The following is a 20,749-nucleotide window of genomic DNA, read 5'->3' on the forward strand; positions in this document are numbered from 1 at the left end:
GAGAGGAGGAGGAGGAGGCAGGTGTCTTCTCACCTGTCCCTCTTTTCAATGTAAGTGCCAAAACGACAGTGGGGAGGCATGAGGGTAGCAAGGCAGGGTCCCGGAGGCCTGCCAGCACATGGTTGTCCACACTGGAGGCACAGTCTTGGATTTAGGAGGTGCTTAGTGTGTGCGACTCCCTCAGGTGTCTGAGAAACTGTAGGTGGAGGGAGGAGTGAGAAGGAATACAAGTTTTGGCTGTTAGTATGAAGAAAAGGCAGTTGTCAAGTGTATCTGTGGGATATTACCAACGTCAGTAGTGTGTGTAACCAAATATGACTTTAACGTTTCATGGGAGCTGATGGCTTGCAGCACTCAAAGACCAATGGTCTTCCGAAACAGACACATCCAGAACTGGCATCTGCATTGGCAGTGCTCCCTGCAGCCAGGACAGTGTCCATTCACTGTTCAACAGCAGACAGCATGTGCTTCTGAGAACCCGGTGATTGTGCTATGGTATATATCGATGATTAGTTTTTAATGTAGACTAGGTTTGGGGTAATTTGTTGGTGAAGTGAGCTGGAAATTGATAGCAGACATCATCCCATCTATGGAATAGTAAATGTGCTTGATCTCCTTCTCTGTTGTTCTCTCTCCAAGGTATAGCCTAGTATCTGCCAATACCAAATTCAGCATTCCCAGAATTATATACTTTTTTCACTGAGAGGCAGTAGGTATATTGAGAAGTAGGTATATCGTACAGCCTTAGGAATAGAAATGCTCCAGCAGCTACTACTTAAAGAAGCAGTATCACTTTGTGTGCCAAAATCTCTATCATTTTGGTCCTAAAGTCAAATTATGGCAATTTAGCTCATTTCTGTGCGTAGGATGAGCTGTAACAAGTGTTTGTGCTGCAGTCTGTGACATGAGAGTGGCATTATCGGTTCGATTACCATTCTTCTATTAAGAGATAAAACTGAGTCATGTGAATTTGCTTTTGACGTGGGCATTAACCATGCAGTCCCTACAATTCAGCTGAGTCCTGACAGTATCTGAAATTCATATACCTCGTCTCTTTGTCTGACCTTTGTGTCTCCACATGCAACAAGGAAAAGTTTCTATGTGCTACCATGAGAAAATGATTTGGAGAACAAACTACCTCAGTGGAAGAGAAATCAACTTTGAGTAGGAAAGAAGCAGTGTCATTTTTTGCCTATAAAGTGACAAAAGACCTTTTCTTAAAGAGTTGCTTTGATGATGATGAAACCTTTCCATTTCCAGGAAGATTCAAGTTGTATAATTGTAAATGTAAAGGAGAAGTGTCTCTCGTTTCCTGTCATTATTGATAGGCTTATAGAGAAAATGTCAGATTTTTTTTCTTTATCAAGAATGTATTAATAAGGTGGTATAACACCATGTTAGTACTTTCACAGCAAGAAGGTCATGGTGTTTTTTTTCTAATCTAATTAACAAAAAGGACAGCAAGAGCCCAAACCCGGGCAAATTCCAAGTAAGGTTAGGCATACGTTTTTAACAAATGACAACCATGGGAAAAAAAAAAAAAAAAGGAAGTAGAAGTGGTGAATCACCTGTGTTTTGAAATCAATTGGAACTGGCTATTTTCTCTAGAAATTGTTCACTAGTTTTGCTTTAGCTGAGTGCAAATTTCTGGGATAGGTACAGCTTAATGGGATGAGTTCAGTGGACTGGGCGCGTGCTGAGTATCCTGACTATATAATAGCCTTACATATCGATGTTAAAAGAAACTTCCCTTATCCCACAAAAGTTACAAACCCAGTCACCTTTTCACAGTTGATTATAGTAGTAGGCTTATTCAGCGTGTACTGTTAAATGTGCCTGCGGGACAACCCATCGCTGATAGACCAGGCAGAAGTCTCCGTCAGCAGCTCTGCCGGGACAAAGCATCCATCACGGGGTGGCAGAGCAGCCCGTGTCGCTGGGACACGTGGCTCAGCAGCGGCACTGCCGTGTGTCAGAGGGAGCGAGCCCCATGCCAGCGTGGCACGGGCACCCCAGCACAGCTGGCCCTGTGCTGCAGTGACCATAGCGCGTCTCCCGCATGCACACCGGCAGTTCTTCCCCTCTGAACTATGTGGTGCTTTATGCTCCTTGTTAGTACATGACTCATGCAACGGTTTGGTTTCTTGTGCCCATGGATAAAATTACCTGCACATAGGTAATAAACGCAGCCTTTTCCAGTAGAATGACAGCTAAAATATTATGCAGAGTTTTTGTAAAAATGCATGAACCAGATGAAGAAGCCTACTCTCAAGAGCTGCTCTCTGTATTGTCAAAACTACCCAGGACTATTACAAGTGAAAGTATTCTGAAAATATTCTGTGAGTTTTCTGTTGCTTTATTTTGTGTGTTTCACACACCTTAAAGGAAATAAGCCATCTGATTGACTTCACATTTCTCATGAACAAGAACATTTGGGACAGCATGTGGGTTGCACAACTTGAAAGGAAAAAGTAGACTTGTTTTCCTAGGATAGGACTTTCTTCTTCTAATTTACAAAATATGCTTCTCATGAATAATAATACCCTTTTGAAAGGATTTGAATTGTATTTTAGAGATTTAAATTGTGGGTTCCCTTACATCTGTTCTCTCTGAAGTTGACCTTACGGAATGTAAAAGCCTCACACCAAAGTGAAAGATATGTATCCTTTGTAATTATCTTTCCAGCTATGGCAGAGACACAGATGCTTTGGACAAGTAAGAGTTTGGTGACACTGGTGGGTGTCTTCAAGTCTCTCTGACCTCTGCACAAGCAGTGCCTGTGCATGGAGCCTTAAAAAAAGCACAGGCCAAGGGGCTGACAAGGGCAATGGTGTGACCTGCGGGATGCTCGCCAAGCAGGGTGCTGCCACATGCTGTGTTCAGCTGCTGCGCTGCCCTAACCGCCTTCTGGGAAAGCTCTGAAGGAGAAATCGATGTCCTGGGCTGGAGCCCGAAGCCTCCCCTAGCGTGGGAATAGCACACACACGAGGATGCAGGGGCTGATTTACGTCACAGCACTGTGTGTAAAACAGCAAGTTACAAAAGGGCATTCTATAGAAAGGAAAAAAATATTCACTGAATATTAGAAGAATGTTTGTCTTCCTGCTTTTAGCTTGGCCTGGCTCTTTTTTTAGTCATTCATGTAAGACGACCGAATCGGTAGCAGTTGAAAATGCCACAGCATCATTAAAGTGAGCTTGAGAATTGTGCTGGGAGTCTGCACCGTGCTCTACAGTTCTTCCAAAACACAGCATTATGTTTGGTACTGCAGGCACTCTAGGGACCAAAATAGGAGTCAATATCAGCATCGTTGCATGCTATAAAGAAAAATTAGAGAAACACGTAATTTTACAAGAATACTGGTTTAGGCTTCATATGTTATAAAAACATGCTGTAATTGATAGACCTTAAAGGAAGTATCAAGTAAAAAAAAAAAAAAAAAAAAAAAACAACAACAGAGTAAGAAGACAAGTGTTTACAATTTTTATGTTTCCCAAAACTTTTCTGTCTTCTTCCTCTAATTCTCGCTTTTTCCATTCACCAAACTTCAAAAGTTAATCACTGACAGGAACAAACAGATGAAACCTTTCTCCTGGCCCTAGGATAGTCAAGTAAAAATGCTTCTGAGAGTTATTCCAGTGGAAGTCTGATGCCACCTAAAGTTTCCAAAAAGTCTTGCAGTAAAAGAAATCAGCATGCCCCCTTCCTGCTCCCCCCCGCCCCAGCATTCTCAAGCAATAACCGCTCTGAAGTTATTAGTTATTTATAGTTATTTGTGGCTACATTAAGCACAGCAGAAGTTTGCACTGTGAGAAAATTAGCTCAGTCATGCTAGGCAGGGTAAAATCCCAAATTTCTGTCATCCTCAGCATGGAAGAAGCAGACATCAATTCAGTCCAAAATCAAAGCTCTGTAACGGAGACTTTATTCCCCTGCAGTTAAAACTGGCTTGGTAATGAGGTTCCTTTATTTTTTATGTTTGGAGACCATGTAACTGTAAAAGGGAATCAGATTCAGTAGGTGGAAGGACAACGTATGCAGTATATGTTCCGCCAACGACATTAAGCCTTAGTATTTAGGGTATGCTGACATGGATATTTCTGAGCAGGGTTAATGCCATGATCACCACAGTTAGTCAGTAAGCCCATCAAAATACACTGCACTAAAAGTAGGCTGTTGTCACAAAAATACACAAACTTTGAAAAATGTGTCGCTTTTACTAATTTTCTTTGGAACAAGCATTGTTGTTTTTTTGTTTATTTTTATTCTGTTTTTATCTGAGTTAATAGTTTTTCTTAACAATACTTTGCATCAATTTTTATTTTTTCATTTGCTCGTTTGTGTACCAGTGATTCACGTAAGAACACCAATATTGTGCATTGTTAATACTTAAGTGGTCATTACAGCTGAGAACTGCAGTTGGTTTGTGATTTCAAGCAGTCATTCAAAGTGGCTGTTATTTACTGTTGCTGGGAACATTAAACATCATCTTCTAGATCATAGTCTCCTGACTGCTGTGATGAAACAAACTGATTCTAGTCTTTTAGCTTTAGTTTCAAGTCACTTAAAGGTGGACATGGGAGGAGCTACCACGCTCCCCACTGCAGAGGGAATATGGACTGGAACGACACCTAGGTCATCAGAAGTCAGAAGCAATATGTTGAAAAGCATATGGGGAAACGGGGGCAGCCCCTTGGGCACTTGCGTTTTAACACACTAGTTTATCAGCTGGTGATACATGTTCTGGATGAACAAGCTCTGCTCACACAGATGTTCCTCTCTCTTCAGCACCCTCTCGAGCTGCTCGCACGCCGTGGTGGCTCTGCTGTACCCCTTCTCCTGGCAGCACACCTTCATTCCTGTTCTGCCCTCATCCATGATTGATATCGTGTGCTGCCCTACGCCCTTCCTGGTGGGACTGCTCTCCAGCTCTCTGCCAAAACTGAAGGAGCTGCCTGTGGAGGAGGTAGGAGCTGGCACCAAAATTATTTGCCTGGACTAAAACTGGCCTTGCCCTGGAGAGAGGCACAAAAGTCCACATGTGTGTAATTTTTAATATTCCTTTTTGTTTCTTCTCTGCCAAATTCTCATGTACAACTGCCTCTTGGTAAAACTGCAGTTTTAAGTTTAGTCTTCTCTTTTATCCCGCTCTCTGTGCCTGGCACCTTGACAGAGAGAAGCAAATCGTAACCTGGTTAACAATTAAGTAGTGTAAATATTCTCATTTCTTTTGATTTTGTTGTTCCTGGAACAACAAGAGGAAGTACGAAATGCCAGCTACTATGACACCTGTTAATGCTAATGGAAGTTGTGCATGAAGCCATAGGCAGGAGAGAAAATAAAGCCTTTAAGGCCTTTTTTTTTTTTTGGTAACTTTTAAGACTTTGCTAATACTATATTGGAATTCAAATGAGAGTTCCACTTCATCAGTTCTTCCAGTAAAATACCACCAAATTCCTCAAGGCCACACTGTTCTTTCTTACTTCTCTTTTCCTGTCATTTTTCTATTAAATCATCTTTTTGTGCCCACTTTCAATATATTGTGTGCATCAGGTCCTTGTAAATCTCTGTTGTTTTCCTCCCACTCTCCTAACATTGCTCTCCCACATCTTCCCAGCTCCTTCTCGCAGCATCAGTGCTTCATTAGCATCAACATTTCACACCCTTGCACTTCAGAAGTCCTGCTGCCTAAGACAGTACCATTTTCTTTGAAGCCCTCTGAAATACTTGTCATCCACATGATAGCAAAAAATGATTACCAATAGCTTGCATTAAGTGTGAGAAAAAAACCTGCCTAATCCTTTTAACTTTTTTTTTTTACATATTTACAGATCCATTGTACTAGATCTGTTGTATTTAATGATGATAAATTAGACTTTGAGCTCTACAGAAAGAACTTCATAAACCTGTTGTTTTCATAGCAGGAATTTGATTCATGTTGAGGCTTGGGACCATTCAGATGATCTTTCTCCATTAAAAAGCAGACACAAATGTTTTCTGTCTCTTAATACATATTTCACTGTAATGTTTTATTTCTTCAGGCTTTGATGGTTAACCTGGGATCTGATCGATTCATCAGACAGGTAAAGTACAGCTTGCAATGTTGCCACACAGCTTAGCAACCTGTTTAGTCCTATCATATTATTAGGTTTCCATTTTTTTTTTTTTTTTTTAATCAGAGATGTGTGGCAGGAACTGTGCAGTAGGCAAGACACTAGGAAAAAAATGCTCATTTTCTGTTTCAGTTGCAAATTGGCACTACTCTCCTCAGGTATCCAACAGGGATTGAGGCCGTAAATGTCAGAAGAAATCAAGAACTGTGTTTGCGGTGTAAAGAAAGCATCCAAAGATAACAATATCATGTTAGCAAGAAAACTCACAGTGTTAGAGACAAAAATTGCAAGGAAGTCTCTGAGTGAGAGAGGAAAGGTAGAGAATAGCAGTTTGGTAGCAGAAGCAGGAGCCTTGTGAGCCAGGAGATGAAGGATCACCATCTCCTGTAGTAATATGGCACTAGATAACTTCAAAAGTATCTGTCTGCAGGTTAGGTGAGTAAATTTCCTTGTATCCCTGGAAGACATGACTGGTGAGTAGTGGTTGCACTGCTAAGATTCTTGTGTCTGCTTGCTTTTGCTGAATAAGCTTTAAATAAGTTGAAGACAGCAGTGGGGCAAAACCCCAGAAAACAAGATATGCTAGAATAATAAGTAGAATCAAGTACCAAGCAGCTGTGTATACATGTAGCTAGGTTTTGCTGCCTTGGTCTTTGGATTATTTTGCTCTTTGAATTATCTTTTCTGACTTTAAGAGTAATGAGAAATCTTGTTCAGAAATACATGATAGCTGCATATATGTTTTTATTATTTCATTTATGTAGTCATGACAGTAGCTAACTGATAAAAAATGCTTTTCTTCTGAATTTTAATCTGTGCAAAAGTATGTACTATAGTTGCTGTACATGATGAATATGATCTAAAGATTTTTTTTCCTCTGTCAGATGGATGATGAAGACACGCTGTTACCTAGAAAACTGCAGGCTGCTCTGGAGCAGGCTCTAGAGAGAAAGAACGAACTGATAAATCAGGATTCAGATAGCGATTCAGATGATGGTAAGTTCATTTGGAAACAGGCTCATTATTAACAGACATGTAGGTAGTATTCTGACTTTCTACCCAGGAGAAAGAAAGATGTTAGTACTCAAATACCTTTTGCAGTATCAAAGATAATCTCTGAACACATGGAATGGGACTGATGACATCAACACACAGTAATACATTATCAGCAGTCTGTTTTAGTTTCTTTGTAACTGACATGCACATGAGTACTTTTAAGCCTTTACTCAAAAAGAGTTTTGCAGTTAACTTGGCCCTGGTTCAATCCAGATAACTATACATGTTTAGAAGTGTGTCTGAATTCAGAGTTGCTGTTGACTCTTGATATATTCAGGAGAGGGAAGCAGGTACCTCCCAGGAATGGTTTCTGTACTAGAGGGGCTGAATTGCCTTGGAAGGTTCATATTTCTCACCAGCAATTATAAAAAGAGCCCAGGGAGAATTTAACTGACTGTGGTTAAATGGTATGCAACGGGCCTCTATTCAGTTTTTGAAATGTATTTCTACTCATCTTTGCTTTACATATGTAAAATTATTTTAACATCTCAGAAGCGATGAAAACCTAAATTCTACAACACACCCTTTTTGATCTGTTTTGGTACAGGTTCATTATCCCCAGAGCAAACATTTTAATTCGCAGTCATACAGAATTTTGTTAAGAAAACACTTATTCAGATTTAAAGTAAGAGGTCTAATTTTGATGAGGCACCCACAGAATTTTTAATTTCCTAACCTGTCTCCTGAGGATTTGTATTTCTTGTTGATTTTTAGTTACGCAACATCGGTTTTGTAGGCTGGCACTCTTGATTATAAAGCATTGTTCCCTATCTGACACATATCCATGGCCGCAAAGGATTTGGTACAACTCCTTTCAGTTATTAGCATCAATAAACTGCTAGATGACAGTACCTGGCTCAGGGGGGATGACAACACTGACAAATCTGGGAGCAGCTGATTTTGGTGTCTTATTGCTGCCTTGTTTTGCAGAATGTAACACCCTGAATGGATTAGTGTCTGAGGTTTTTATCCGATTCTTTGTGGAGACCATTGGCCATTATTCCCTGTTCCTAACCCAGAATGAAAAAGGAGAGCGTGTCTTCCAAAGGGAGGCTTTCCGTAAATCTGTGGCCTCTAAGAGTATCCGGCGCTTCTTGGAAGTGTTCATGGAATCCCAAATGTTTGCTGGTTTCATCCAGGACAGAGAGCTGAGAAAATGCAGGGCAAAAGGTAAGGGTGATGTCCTTTGCTGTGATGCAGATCACGTGCATTTCACACTGATCCAACAGTTAGCACCTTCATTTGCTGTCGGAGCCTAGCAAATTCTGTGTAGCTAACAAACCGCCAGAAGCACGTTACCTGCTTCTCACGGGGCTAAATGGTAGCGATCGCGCAAAGGCTTTAACCAGGAGAATCCACGGCTGAGCGCCTTAAATCACTCAAAGGCAAAATTGCTCGTGCCACAGCAGTGCTCCCGCGAAGGGCACAGCCAACCCTGGCGTGGAGCTGCCCGGGCGGCTGCCCTCAGAGGCGCACCGTGGCAGGGCCCGCACAACAAGGCGGAGCGGCGCAGGAGGGGAACGGGGCCGTGCTGCGGTTCCCGGGCGGGCTGCAGCGCCCCCCCCGGGGCCAGGGGAGGGCCCGGCCGGCCCCAGCGCCACCGTGCGGGGCGGCGCTGCCAGCCCCGGCCGCCGCGGCCTGCGAGGCGCCGTGAGGGGGCCCCGTGGCGCTGCGCGGGCGGCGAGCGGCGGGGCAAGGCGGGGGGGATGCGGGAGGGTGCGGGTTGTGCTGCACCGCGCGCCGCCCAGCCCCGTCTTCCCCCCTGTCCCGCAGGTCTCTTTGAACAGAGGGTTGAGCAATATTTGGAAGAGCTTCCGGACACCGAGCAAAGCGGAGTAAACAAGTTTCTGCGAGGCCTTGGTGAGGAAAATCTTTACAAGTGTTTCTGAAATGGATGTGCATGTCTGGGTGTTGTTTAAATTCAAAAAAGCCTTGCCTGAGGTGAGATGAGATGATCGACTGGTGGTTTCGGTATGCGATAGGAAGTATCAAAAGGAAAAAAAAAAGTGAAAACATACTTAAACCTGACAAAAAGCAGATTTAATTATGATCTCTGTGAACATCTTCATTTGGGGAGAAAAAGCAGGGAAAACATAATTGAATAATTGAGGAGGAAGAAAAAATAAGAAGGTAGACTACCAAAGACTCTGTCAGTTGGCTATCTCTGCCGGTATTAAGAGTCACTGTAGCAACTACACTACAAATTAGACCCATTTGTTAAGGGATTTTTGATTGCACTTGGCTTTTTCAGTATATGCTAGTGATTGATGGTGTGTTTTCTTTAGGAAATAAAATGAAGTTCCTTCACAAGAAGAATTAAACCCTTTCTGCTGAAACATCAACCCAAAGACTATTTATGACACTGTCCTTAAGACCCCTGCAACTCCAAATTTTGATGTGGGAGGAGAATGAAAAAAGCTGACCACAGCTTTGAGTGACTACCGATGCTGTTACAGTGTGTCAGATGATGACTCCTTTATGTATTTGGATAGAATTTGTAAATAATGTGCTGTAAGCTTTTGTAACTGATTTTGTAATGAGCAAGAAAAACTGTGGTAAATATTTGTATATTCCTGAGAATAACAGGTGCTTTTTTTCTTTAGTATGAATTGAGTTATGCTTGGTGCAAAAATGAATAGCTGATTATGTGCAGCTGACTGTCTCAGCAGAACCACTGACTTCAGGGAATGTTTGTGAGAACTACACTGATGCCTGAGTACTGCGGTAATGAATGAGCTCTGGGGTACGTGGGAGAGGTTGTATGCGCGGGGGCTGTTTTCATGTGGCAGAGTTGGTATTCTTTTCCTAATTTTCCTTCTAATTAATTTTAAAAGAAAGAAATAACAAAGTAACTTGATAATAAGGTACTTGGTTCACAATACAAACCTTCCACTCCGTTTGAACTCTGGTCAGTAAACTACTTGTAATCCATTCTGCACTAAGACTGCTAACCGTGAGGAGATCTCAGTTCTTTGACATGCAAGCTGCAATGAGTAGGTACAGTTCATCCTTTCCTAATGTATGTATGTATGGTTCCTAATAAACTATGTAAATATACCTGTTTGTTTATATTCTTTGCAAACCTTTGTGGACTTCTGATTTTGAGTGGGTACAAAACCAGAGAAACTTGTGAATGTGAATTTTCAATTAAAATACCAAAAAAAAAAGGTTATTATGAAACTCTTTCAGTAGGTTTGCTATTTCATGATACTACTTGGTTTTCCTTCTAGTTAATGCTTTTTATTAGAGCCGAGACATGGCATTTTATATCATCACTGTTTTGTTAATTTTATCCTAACAGAAGCATCTCTTAAAACGATTTTCCTTTTTTCTTCTTCACACGGGTTAGCAGCAAATTATATCTTGTATCATAGACAACTGATCCTGAACTGTGATATTTTCACATTGTTTTTATGCTACATATGTTTTTACGTTTAATTTGGTTAAATGATCCAAGTAGAATAAGAACAGCTTGTAGCAGACAAATATTTTGCTTAAATTTCTGATGAGCTAATCAGCTGCATTCTATGACAATCTGCTTTTCTTTTGTATTAATTGCAGTCTGGTTCAGGTGGTGCTTGCATCGTGGTGAATGCTCTTCAGCAGGACAGGAATGATTAGCTTGCCATGGCCCTCTGCACAGCAGCAAGTGCTACACAAGTACCACATTCATCTTTAATCCGGTAACACAAATGCTGTTAAGAGATTCTATTAGCTTTTCCTTAGCCTGAAGAAGAAAACAGAAAATACTTGAATATTCTTTCAAGTCTGACATCTAATGAAAATTACCTAGAGCTTTCTTTTTAAAGAAAAAAGACCACTGCATTTTTCTTCATTTGCAGTGTGACTTCCTTGTGTAGTTAAACTGTCTTTGAGGCTTGCGCAATTCCTAACCTGGCAGTGGTTCTGGTGTGCTATCAGCCTCATAGAACAAAATTGAGGGTTTATTCACCAAAAAGGTGAAGTCGTTTCCTTTTTTCCTTACCTCCCTCACACTCAAGTATATACCAAAGCTTAAGTGTACATGAAAAGAAGCATCTGTAGAATGTAGAATATCAAGCGCTTCTGATTCAATTGAAATGTAATCACAAATGTTAATTTCTACAGGTTTTATGCTGTAATATGTTGTAAGCTACGGAGTGACTTTCAGATGTAGTTCTTCAAATCAGAAGCAATAGCTTTCACTTGTACAGGTGGATGCTGGCTATTTTATAAACAACAGTAATTATATGTGTAAATACATGTTCCTTTTGAGAAAATGATTGATAAAACGTCATCCTTGGGTGATGGTAATGTTGACATGAAAAGAGTTGTTAGGAATGCAAGAGAGACACAGGATGCACGTGTTAAGAGAATGCGGTGCGGTAAAATGCATCTCCCACACAGAAGCTGTTTTCCTCCATCTGCACTGTAAAAATCTAAGCAGGAAGCTTTTGAACGATAAATTACCCGTCAGCATGTTGTTCTGGGTTTTGCAGTCAGAGGAGTGCACCAGTCAGGGTGACAATCACATTTCAAAAGCTTGTAGGTACCTTCCTGGTCCTCGGACCATGGCTATGTAAATCAACCTTAGTGTTTCCAAAGGTCTGTGTTTAAAACAAACAACTGAAATGAAAGTGTGGGGTGTATTATTCCACCTTGCACCTTAGTTTAGAAAACTGAGGTGACGACTGCTGAACGGTGGAACACCGCTCGTGCACCATGTAACCGAGAAGGAAGTCCTGAAGAAAAACCAGCGTGGAGGCCTGTGGTTCAAAACTGGGGAGAGAAAAAAAAAAGTGTAAAATCTTCTGGCGCAGAATATATTTAAATAAAAAAAACAGTACGAAACAATTGTTTCCAGTTGTCCAGGAACTGTTACTCTGGCGTGACAGACGGCGGCGTTTACGGGCATTGCGTTTATTGTCCCGGCTACTCGTGCGGAGTGCCGTGACCCAACTCCCCGGCCTCCCCCCGCCCCCCTCGGCACAGGCCGCAGGAGGCGAGCGGCCGGGCCGGGCTCCGCGACACCGCCCCGCGGCTCGGCGCCGGCAGGAGGAGCCTCCGCGAAGTCTCGCGAGAGTTCGCCGTGGGCGACGGTGCCTTCCCCCGGTCTCGCGAGCGCGGCGCCCTTTCCCTTCCCTCGCGCACGCCGACAAGATGGTGGGTGCGGGACGGGACGGAGCGGGGCGGGACGGGCTGCCCCTCGCCGCGGGACGTGCCCGGGGGTGGGCTGAGGGTGGCCGTGGCGGGCGGTTCTCCAGGCCCGCGGCCTGCTCGGGGCGTTGAGGGCGGCCCGGGGCGGCCGCTCCGGCCTCTCCTCGCAGGGCCCCGGCCGCCGCCCGCTGTGGGCCGTGAGGCGCGGAGGAGCGGCGGCTCTGCGGGGGGAGGGCCGTGTGCCGCCGCGCTCACCTCTGCCGCTTCTCCGCAGCCTTCCCGGCTCAGGAAGACCAGGAAGCTGAGGGGACACGTCAGCCACGGCCACGGCCGCATCGGTAAGTGGGGGGCTGCGGCTCCGCAACGCCGGCGGGCCTTCGCTGCTCGGGCGCCGCCTCGGGCGGGCAGACGAGGAGCGCACAAACACGGGCCCGGCGAGCAGCTCTGAGGGCCGCAGCACGTGCGGGTGGTGCCCGCACCGTGGGGGAGATGCCCCAGGAACGTGGTGCTCCGGAGTTTTGCCCATCCCTGTGGACTGGGTTTGTGACTTAACTTGGATAGTACTTGGGCGGTAGGTGTTGCCTGAGAACGTGGCTGGGCGACATTTTAAGTTTGCAGGCTGATGTTGTGCCAGTTCAAACTATGGCCGTTCCTGCCTGTTCTTGTCAGTTTGCTTGTGTTAGCACTGGTGTCTTCTCATACTTCTGTAGGTTAAAGGCATCGGGTTTTTTTTGTTTTTTTTCTTGTCTAGGGTTAGTCTTTAGTGGGTTTAGCTCACTGAGTTGATACGAATGGAGAAGGATAGGACTGCTATCATCAGAGTAATTAGCTTAAGTTGACTTTGTGCTCCTAAGCTCAAGTATTACATGTGATATTCTTAGTTTAACCAACTTCATTTTTCTTTTTAGGCAAACATAGGAAACATCCTGGTGGCCGTGGTAATGCTGGTGGTATGCACCATCACAGGATTAACTTTGATAAATAGTAAGCTAACGTTTTAAACATGTGCTAGCAAAATGCATGTGTCTGAAGTAGAAACAACTAAATTTTATGTGAACCACCAAACTTCCCTACAATCCTATGTATCTTTTTCTCAAACATGAAAGTTTAATAGCTGAAATCAACTTGTGTCCCCATTTTCTCTAAACTCAGCGGCCTTTTTTTCTTAAGCCAGGCATCTTTGAGAGTTCAGTGCAGTAAACTTGACCAAGCTTGCCAGTTACACCGTTGTCCATACTAACAGATGTGCCCACAAAATGTTAGGTAAATCTGAAGCGTTATATAAATCAAAGCTACACTCTACTTAACTGCATGCTATAGAGGCAAGGGTCGTTGTCTCACTGCCGAGACTAGAGTCACATCTGAACACTGCCTGTTGTCCTGGTGTGCTAGAGTACTCGGAAAGTAACCACTAATCTCTATTCGCTGGCTGTGACCATTGTTGACTCAGTCAGTCACCAGGTTAGTGACAGGAGCTCTGAAGCTCCTCGTGCAGTGCAGTCTTGCACCGAGTTGGTTTTGCTCAGAAAATGCAGGATTGGACCAGACTCACCATGAGAAGGATTAAGTTGTGAGTTCAAGGGAGAACAGATGCTTTAAGGAAAATAATTTTCCCTTGCTTTGGATAGCAATGATTATTACACTTAGATACCACATGTATTAATACAAATAAACGTGTAATGTGAAAGTAAGATAAAATTTTACTTTTAATTTCTTTGAACAAGTAAGATGTTGTGTTAGTGTTGATTTGTAGTCCTACTTGCTTAGGATGAATTAAAAATGTGACCTAACGAGGAATGTGTTTTCTTTCACAGTCACCCTGGCTACTTTGGAAAAGTAGGCATGAGACACTATCACTTGAAGAAAAACCAAAAGTTCTGTCCTACTGTCAATTTGGATAAACTGTGGACCCTTGTTACTGAACAGACAAGGCTCAATTATGCAAAAAACCAGGCTGGACTGGCCCCAGTCATTGATGTTGTGCGCTCAGTAAGTTTCTGTTCAGATTCAGATCTGCAGTTTCTGCTCGCTTGAAGTGTAACTTAGCTTTGCATATCCAAGTAACAAAATGGTAAACTGCAAATAAGCTGCAGTGCATGAATATCTGTAGACTTCTTGGTACAAATTCATGCATCTTAGCATATCAGTGGTTAAACTAGTACTTAAGTTATGTTTTTTCCTGTAAGAATGACTTCCCTTATTTTTGAAAGGTGGTGAAAGATTACTTGTTCAAAATATCACCAAACGTAGGTATGAAAACATGATAGAGCTATTCTCACTTATATAAAGTCACTTTTAATTCCGAGACTAGAGTCACATCTTTACACTTGTGATTGTTCTGGTGTGCTATCATTCTCGGACATTAAACTTCTGATCCACATTCACTGGCTGTGATGCTTCATATCTCAGTCAGCCACCAAATCAGTGACACTAACCAGTCTGTCAAGTAGGTAGTGAAACTAATTACCAAGTAGATATGTTTTGTGTACCAAATACCTCTGCTGGCCAGTTACACCTCTTCTAATAAGCTGTGACTTAAAGGCTGTAGTATTAACGGGCCTTGTGCCATGGTTGTCCTTTTTATGCAAAGGATAGGAGTGAAACGAGGGGAGAGGGGAACTATTGCTGTGACAGCTTGCAGAGCAGAATAAACCACACAGGTGCTTGGGCACCAATGTGTTGACGCTCTTCAGTTTTACTTTTAAGATGTGCAGAAGAGTCTTCTGCTCTCTTCAGGAATACCAGGATGTCCAGCAGGTAAAGAGCATGTGCCAGATGTAAGTGGGTGTAGTAAGTAGTTTGTTGGAGAAATGCAGCCAGCTGCTCTGTGCGTGCTGTGGGAAGTGGAAGTGGTTGGCAGCTTATTTACAAGACTTCAGTGTTTTCTGTATGCAGTACTGGGAATATTACAACTTCCAACATTCTAAGTTACCAAAACCTTTAATTTACTTTATAGTTTCCACTTCTCTGAATGAATGCAACGCCACTAGATCACACAGGATATTTTTTTCCATTCATACCAATCTTGTATTGGAGACGGACAATGAATGAGGTCAGCAGTGGTGATCATGGTTTTGTTTTTTACTGGTGTGTGCTAAAAGACAGGTCTGAATGTAGGAGCCTTTAAGCTGATTACAAACATATAATGTTTTTTTAATCTTTCTAGGGATACTACAAAGTCCTGGGCAAGGGCAAGCTGCCCAAGCAGCCTGTAATTGTGAAAGCAAAGTTCTTCAGTAGAAGAGCGGAGGAGAAGATCAAAGAAGTTGGAGGTGCATGTGTGCTTGTGGCATAAAGGCCATTGTTTTATTTGAAGTTTTGAATAAAGACAATGTGTAAAATGTGTTGATTGATAGATTTTTTTGACTTGTTCACACACTGTCCTGACTTCAGTCTTGTGGATTTAGTGATTTCTGGCTGTTTTTGATCAGTGGTTTGGCTGATGCTTGCTACGATTTTAAACTGTGTGGCTACAGTGGCGTCTGGCATTTGAAGAGATACCTTGCTGCTTTGTTTTTACAAGGTAGCAATGTACATAGGTTATTCCTGTATTTGTGCAACTCCTTCAGTAGGTGACGCGCTCTGGTGACCAGCGATAGGACCTGAGGGAACAGCATGAAGCTGCCTCAGGAGCAATTCAGGTTGGGTATTAGGAAAAGGTTCTTCACTGAGTGAGTGGTTGAGCACTGGGACAGGCTCCCCAGGGAAGTGGTCATGACACCAAGCCTGCCTTGCTTAATGACACAATTCATGTAACTTCATTTTTGCAATTGACTAACCTCCTTTTCAAGTGTACAGCACACAATTCCTGAAGTTGCTTTTGTGGGACAAATGGTGCCAGGTAGCTTCAAACGTGTACGCAGCTATGGCACAGCTGTAGAGCTGCACTGTATGAATTTCTATACGTGCTTTAAAATGATTCTATAAAACATTATTTGCGTAGTTGTAATGTCAAAATAGGACTTCAATTGCCAATGCAAGGGTTGGCCATGTATGCCAAAGAAGAATCCTTACATGATGGTTAAAATCAAACTGTTACTATAATGCTCAGCATTATAAGTCTTAAAGTATTCCTAGGTGCTACAGATTAACTTCTAGTACATGTGATACAATCCTATTAATGAACCCTTAACCTAGTGTTTGGCATGAATTATTTCAGGGCTTTTAGGGTAAAGTTGATGTGCATTGCATTTAAAGTTTGTGAAATACTGAAGTTTTTAAGATAAATAGTGAGTGCTGGGACGCCTTTATGCTAACACATTATGCTACTGAACGGCTGTCAAAGGTTAAAGACCAATGAAACATAAGCACTCACTGGCGTTTACAAGTTGCCTTAGTCCAACCCTGCAGACTAACGTGTTTATGGTAGACTCTTCATCAGGTACAGTGTGGGGAGGAGGTGAAAAGTGTCTCCAAAGGGGACTACAGGCTGTGGAAGGTGAGAGTCCAGCTTCCGATTATTTCAAGCAGCTAAGGATGTTGCTGCAAGACAGATAACAAGGAGAAGCAGTGTAACCAGAACATCTATCGAGGGTTTGGTTCGGTCCTCAAAGGTAAGTCGTGGGGTACAGTAAAATAAGGACCATTGCTACTGCCTGCTGTCAGTATGGTGTCCGACCAGATCCCACTGACTGTGAGAAGCTTGATTCACACAGAAGCACCCTGTGCACACAATCAGCAAGTGATTCCAGATAGCTAACGTACACAGCAGACACTGCTCTCAATTCTTTGGTATTTAATGTTTTAATACATTAATGTTGTAAGTAATTCTTCGATATTTTGTACAGTTGAACTTTGAGTACAACCCAAAAGTTTGGCGGCCCCTCTCGCTCCGCGCCGCCGCCATCTTCCTGAGGCGAGCGCCGGGTCCCGCCCGCAGCTCTCAGTCACGGCCGTTGGGCGCGCGGGGGCGCCCGCTGCTGAGGTGGCGGCCGTTGGGCGCGAGCTGCCCTGTCCGGGGGGCTCGGGAGGGCCGCGGTGCCCGCCTGTCGCCGCGCCGTTTCTCTGGGTTTGTTTCCCAGCCGGTCCCCAGGTACTTGGAGAATGTTTCCAAGGTGTTAAGAGGGCTGAGTAAATAGCAATTTCACTGCGTTTACCGCCTGCTTTTATTAACAGGGCTAATTTCACACACCTGCTCACCTCATATTTTTGTTCAAAGTCATCAAGCGTTTGGGATTGGAGCCCTGACTTGGTGATGGTTTAAGGTCAAAAATCACATGCAGCATTTTTCTTTGTCACTGATTTTTATCCCCCCCCTCCCCCCCCCGTTTGTTTTGAAACAGTTAGTTTGGGGATTGCGCGTGTGAGGTATTGAGCCTGGTCAATCAAGCAGGCGGGTTTTGCTTCACTCACACCGCTGCCTTGGCTGAGCTCCACAGATCCCGAACAAGAAGCTGCTGTGAGGGCTGCTGTGGAGCCACCGGAAGGTTGTCTGGCACGCTGACTCTCTCTTTTTCCTCAAAGGACAAAATGGGCTGCTGCTGATAAAGTTATTCTAGAAGTAATTCTAGATGGAACTTGCAAAGTTTATGTTACAACATTTTAAAATGCTGTAGCAATATCCATTTTTAATTGAAAGAAGAAGATACAAAAAATCACCTGATTAGATCTGAGAGAACAGAATGGTGAAAGTTGAAAGTCTTGCATAGGGATTCTATCCCTAAAATACTAAAATAATATAATTATGGGAATATACCTGTTACAAACTTCTCCTGTGTGAAATATATAGGTGCTTCACTGGAAGTTTCAGTCCTGTGATACCTGGCTGCTTCCCTTTGATTTGTTTGGTGTGGCTGTTGCCCTCCAGGGGCTGTCATTGATCTTTTGGTCCTGCAGCAGCTCCCCCAACACTATACAGCGCCTTTCGTTTTCCCTCCTTGGGCTGATAGGCCAAATGCTAGGGGCTTTTCTCCCTGTTTCGGGTGTGACTGCTTGCCAGCTGCCTCCCCCTGCTCACCCACCCCATCTTCATCCATTTCTGTCCTGTGTCCTGCCTCTTCACCCTCACCACATCCCTTCAGATGCAGTTATTTGCTTTGTAATTGCAGCTGCTGGACTTGGTGTTTCCCACCAGCCTAGCCAAGTCACTGGTAATGTAGCTGCCTGACTGCTGCTTTGCATACCTATCTCAGCAGGAAAGTAGCACTTTATCTCACCCTCATCCTTCCCCCTCCTATCAAAAAACTTGCACATAGTTTCACATGTTCTGCAAAAAGCATAGATTAAAATGTATGGTAACCCGCTTCTGGCTCATTCAGACAGGTTTGGCCTTTATGGTGATAGAGCATTTCCCAATATTTGGCTTTGTGTTTGCACTGATTCTCTGTGCATTGATACTTTGGTCCCGGGCTGTGGTTTCTCTGACTGAACAATGCGGTAGCCGAAGACCTCAACTTCCTATTGCAGACATTACATGTTTTTGCAGGTTCTGGTCTGTTTGCTTAGCAACAGGACTTGCAAGAAACAAAGGAGATGGTGCAAACTGAAAAGCTGTGCTTCCCTAATCACATTTGTCTCTGAAAGATGGTTGATGAAGATGAACTGTAAAAAGTGAGCTCATATAATAAGCACTTTTGTAATGTTTATTGTTTAAACTACAGGTGCAATTACCGCAGCTGTTTTCTAAAGGGACCTGTAGTTTTGAAATTACAGTCACAAGTTTTAGTGGTATATTTGAATTTGTTGGAGTGAATTCAGTAAAACTGATGAATATCTACTTATTTTCATTGGTTCTTAGAAGTGGGCCTTGGGTGTGAGGTGTTATGGTGACTTTAACGTGAAGTCCAATTTTTCTTAAATAGCAATGACTTCAGGATGCAACACACAGAGAAGGCTGGTTGTGAACTTCTGAGACTTTCACAATTTTGTTTCATTGTAGAAGAAGTTGTGTCTGCTAAACATTTCTATTGGAATCTGCCTTGAGATGGAATCCTCCAAAAGAATACATATCTCTAGGATTAGTCGCTGTTCTTCTGTGATGGGGAAATCTGAAGATTGCTGCAAGTAGTGTACTGCTGATGGCAAGGCCACCATGCCAAGGTAGGGGCAACTACATGGGACTGTGGCCCCAGGAAGGAGGTTCAGTCAGCTAAAGGGTGATTCCAAGAGAGATGAGACTGCGTTTACTTTTCCTTCTCTGATGCAACTTGCAAAAGTTTCCCTTTGCAGGCTGTGTCTGATTGACATCTCTATAAATTTCAGAAACAAGGATAGAACATGAACTGCAAAATACTCAATTTACCTTGGGGAGCTTAGGTTGGCAGGGGAAATGCTGTCCTACCTGTAGAAAATTCTGACTTGGTCTATAATTTGATCTGTGGTCATCTTGACAGGTGAAATTTAATCACTGTGAAGTGCATTTTATTACATTTCTGTGAAGAAGATTAGCAGAAGATATTTTACATTTCTCAAGGCAGCTTTCTAATGGGGTGTTGCTGAAATGATGGAGGTAATGATCAGTTATGCTTATCATTATTTTCTTTACCTGCAAGCTATAAAATATTGTGGTGAAATTATAAAAGCATCATTTTTGTTGCACAGTTTCAGTGCTTCTGCCAGGAAATGTACAGCGTGTGACAATTCAGGCTGGTAACAGCTTTGTAAGTAGATCAATAGAACAGATTATTTCTTTTTTTTTTTTTTTTCAGAGGTTGCAAGTACTATAGAGAGATAATGGGATCATGGTTTATAAACCTTAAACCACACTTTCCTGCACAACAATCTGCAAAGATATTCTTTTTTTTAAAGTGGGTATGTGATTTTCAGCTGCAAGGGACTTCCTCTTTCTTCAAAAGGACTAAGTAAATGTTGTTTCTGAGAACATGCATCCCGCTGTTGCCTTCTAGTTTGTGCTTGAGTGATCAAGTGTATTGTTAAGTGAAGGGGCTGTCATGAGCCATTTTGTGACTCTTCATGTTTTTGATGTCAAATTTCAGCCAACGGCAGTGGGGACTCTGGATCTGCTGAGGAATTGCTTGGTATGCAAACGGAACCTGGGCAAGAGAGACCCCAGAATGCTCCCTTGCCTCCATTCCTTCTGTAAGGACTGTCTTCTAGATCTGGTTCAAGGATATAGCTGTATTCCCACTGGATATGAAGTTCTATATGAAGGTAATGTTTAAGAATCTCTGTTTGGCTTATGCTGTTTGCAATACAGTATTATGAAAATAGATGTATTGGGAATACTTTTTGTAGCCTGTTCCTCTAAAGCACTACTTGAAAAGAACAAACTAGGAGACTGGAGATTTGTATGAGCAGAGGGTGGATTGAGAACAAGCCTCCTTCAGAATGTTTTCCATTTAACAGCAGTGCTTTGAATAGAAATGACACAGTCAGGCAACCTTTACATTTTCCAGAATGGTCTTGATTTCATTTACCAAGTGTGACATTATGGATATTTGCTTTGCTTAAAAAATGAATAAATGCTACAGGGTAGTTGCTAGGTT

General features: G+C 42.9%; 3 protein-coding genes and 2 non-coding genes across 21 annotated transcripts in view; all 5 read left to right on the forward strand.

The window, feature by feature from the left end:
• Window positions 1–10,226, forward strand: part of DENND2B (DENN domain containing 2B) — a 165,497-nt gene extending 155,271 nt beyond the window's left edge. For all 7 annotated transcript variants that reach the window (XM_048069987.2, XM_066997293.1, XM_066997292.1 and 4 more), the window contains 6 exons: window positions 4,789–4,966; window positions 6,042–6,083; window positions 6,998–7,109; window positions 8,100–8,339; window positions 8,943–9,029; window positions 9,455–10,226. In XM_048069987.2, the coding sequence (XP_047925944.1) occupies window positions 4,789–4,966; window positions 6,042–6,083; window positions 6,998–7,109; window positions 8,100–8,339; window positions 8,943–9,029; window positions 9,455–9,489 (694 nt within the window). In that variant the 3' untranslated portion in view covers window positions 9,490–10,226. The remainder of the gene's footprint in view (window positions 1–4,788; window positions 4,967–6,041; window positions 6,084–6,997; window positions 7,110–8,099; window positions 8,340–8,942; window positions 9,030–9,454) is intronic.
• Window positions 10,227–12,217: 1,991 nt separating this feature from the next.
• On the forward strand, window positions 12,218–15,650 carry RPL27A (ribosomal protein L27a). The gene is made up of 5 exons (XM_048069999.2): window positions 12,218–12,311; window positions 12,580–12,643; window positions 13,214–13,289; window positions 14,120–14,294; window positions 15,472–15,650. The coding sequence occupies exons 1-5, from the start codon at window positions 12,309–12,311 to the stop codon at window positions 15,598–15,600; spliced, it is 447 nt and encodes a 148-aa protein (XP_047925956.1). The 5' UTR covers window positions 12,218–12,308; the 3' UTR covers window positions 15,601–15,650.
• Window positions 13,648–13,779, forward strand: LOC125183505 (small nucleolar RNA SNORA3/SNORA45 family). The gene has a single exon (XR_007165639.1). It is a non-coding gene; the product is annotated as a small nucleolar RNA SNORA3/SNORA45 family (small nucleolar RNA).
• LOC125183506 (small nucleolar RNA SNORA3/SNORA45 family) lies at window positions 14,606–14,738 on the forward strand. The gene has a single exon (XR_007165640.2). It is a non-coding gene; the product is annotated as a small nucleolar RNA SNORA3/SNORA45 family (small nucleolar RNA).
• Window positions 15,651–15,798: 148 nt separating the features above from the next.
• Window positions 15,799–20,749, forward strand: part of TRIM66 (tripartite motif containing 66) — a 51,752-nt gene continuing 46,801 nt past the window's right edge. For 4 of the 11 annotated variants that reach the window (XM_048069975.2, XM_048069977.2, XM_048069972.2 and 1 more), the window contains exons 1-4: window positions 15,799–19,343; window positions 19,637–19,752; window positions 19,952–20,054; window positions 20,240–20,414. In XM_048069975.2, coding sequence (XP_047925932.2) covers window positions 19,977–20,054; window positions 20,240–20,414 — 253 coding nt within the window. In that variant the 5' untranslated portion in view covers window positions 15,799–19,343; window positions 19,637–19,752; window positions 19,952–19,976. Of the gene's footprint in view, window positions 19,344–19,636; window positions 19,753–19,841; window positions 19,904–19,951; window positions 20,055–20,239; window positions 20,415–20,749 lie in introns of those variants that run through there. The other 7 variants (XM_048069969.2, XM_048069970.2, XM_048069978.2 and 4 more) reach the window with 7 other exon arrangements.

This window comes from Anser cygnoides, chromosome 5 (assembly GCF_040182565.1).
Source record: "Anser cygnoides isolate HZ-2024a breed goose chromosome 5, Taihu_goose_T2T_genome, whole genome shotgun sequence".
In the NCBI taxonomy this organism is placed as follows: Eukaryota; Metazoa; Chordata; class Aves; order Anseriformes; family Anatidae; genus Anser; species Anser cygnoides.

Bases quoted from the DNA above. Each gene is read 5' to 3' on its own strand.
- RPL27A (XM_048069999.2), top strand. The intron at 13,290-14,119 runs GTAAGCTAACGT...TTTCTTTCACAG, and splicing joins AGGATTAACTTTGATAAATA to TCACCCTGGCTACTTTGGAA. The intron at 14,295-15,471 runs GTAAGTTTCTGT...TAATCTTTCTAG, and splicing joins TCATTGATGTTGTGCGCTCA to GGATACTACAAAGTCCTGGG.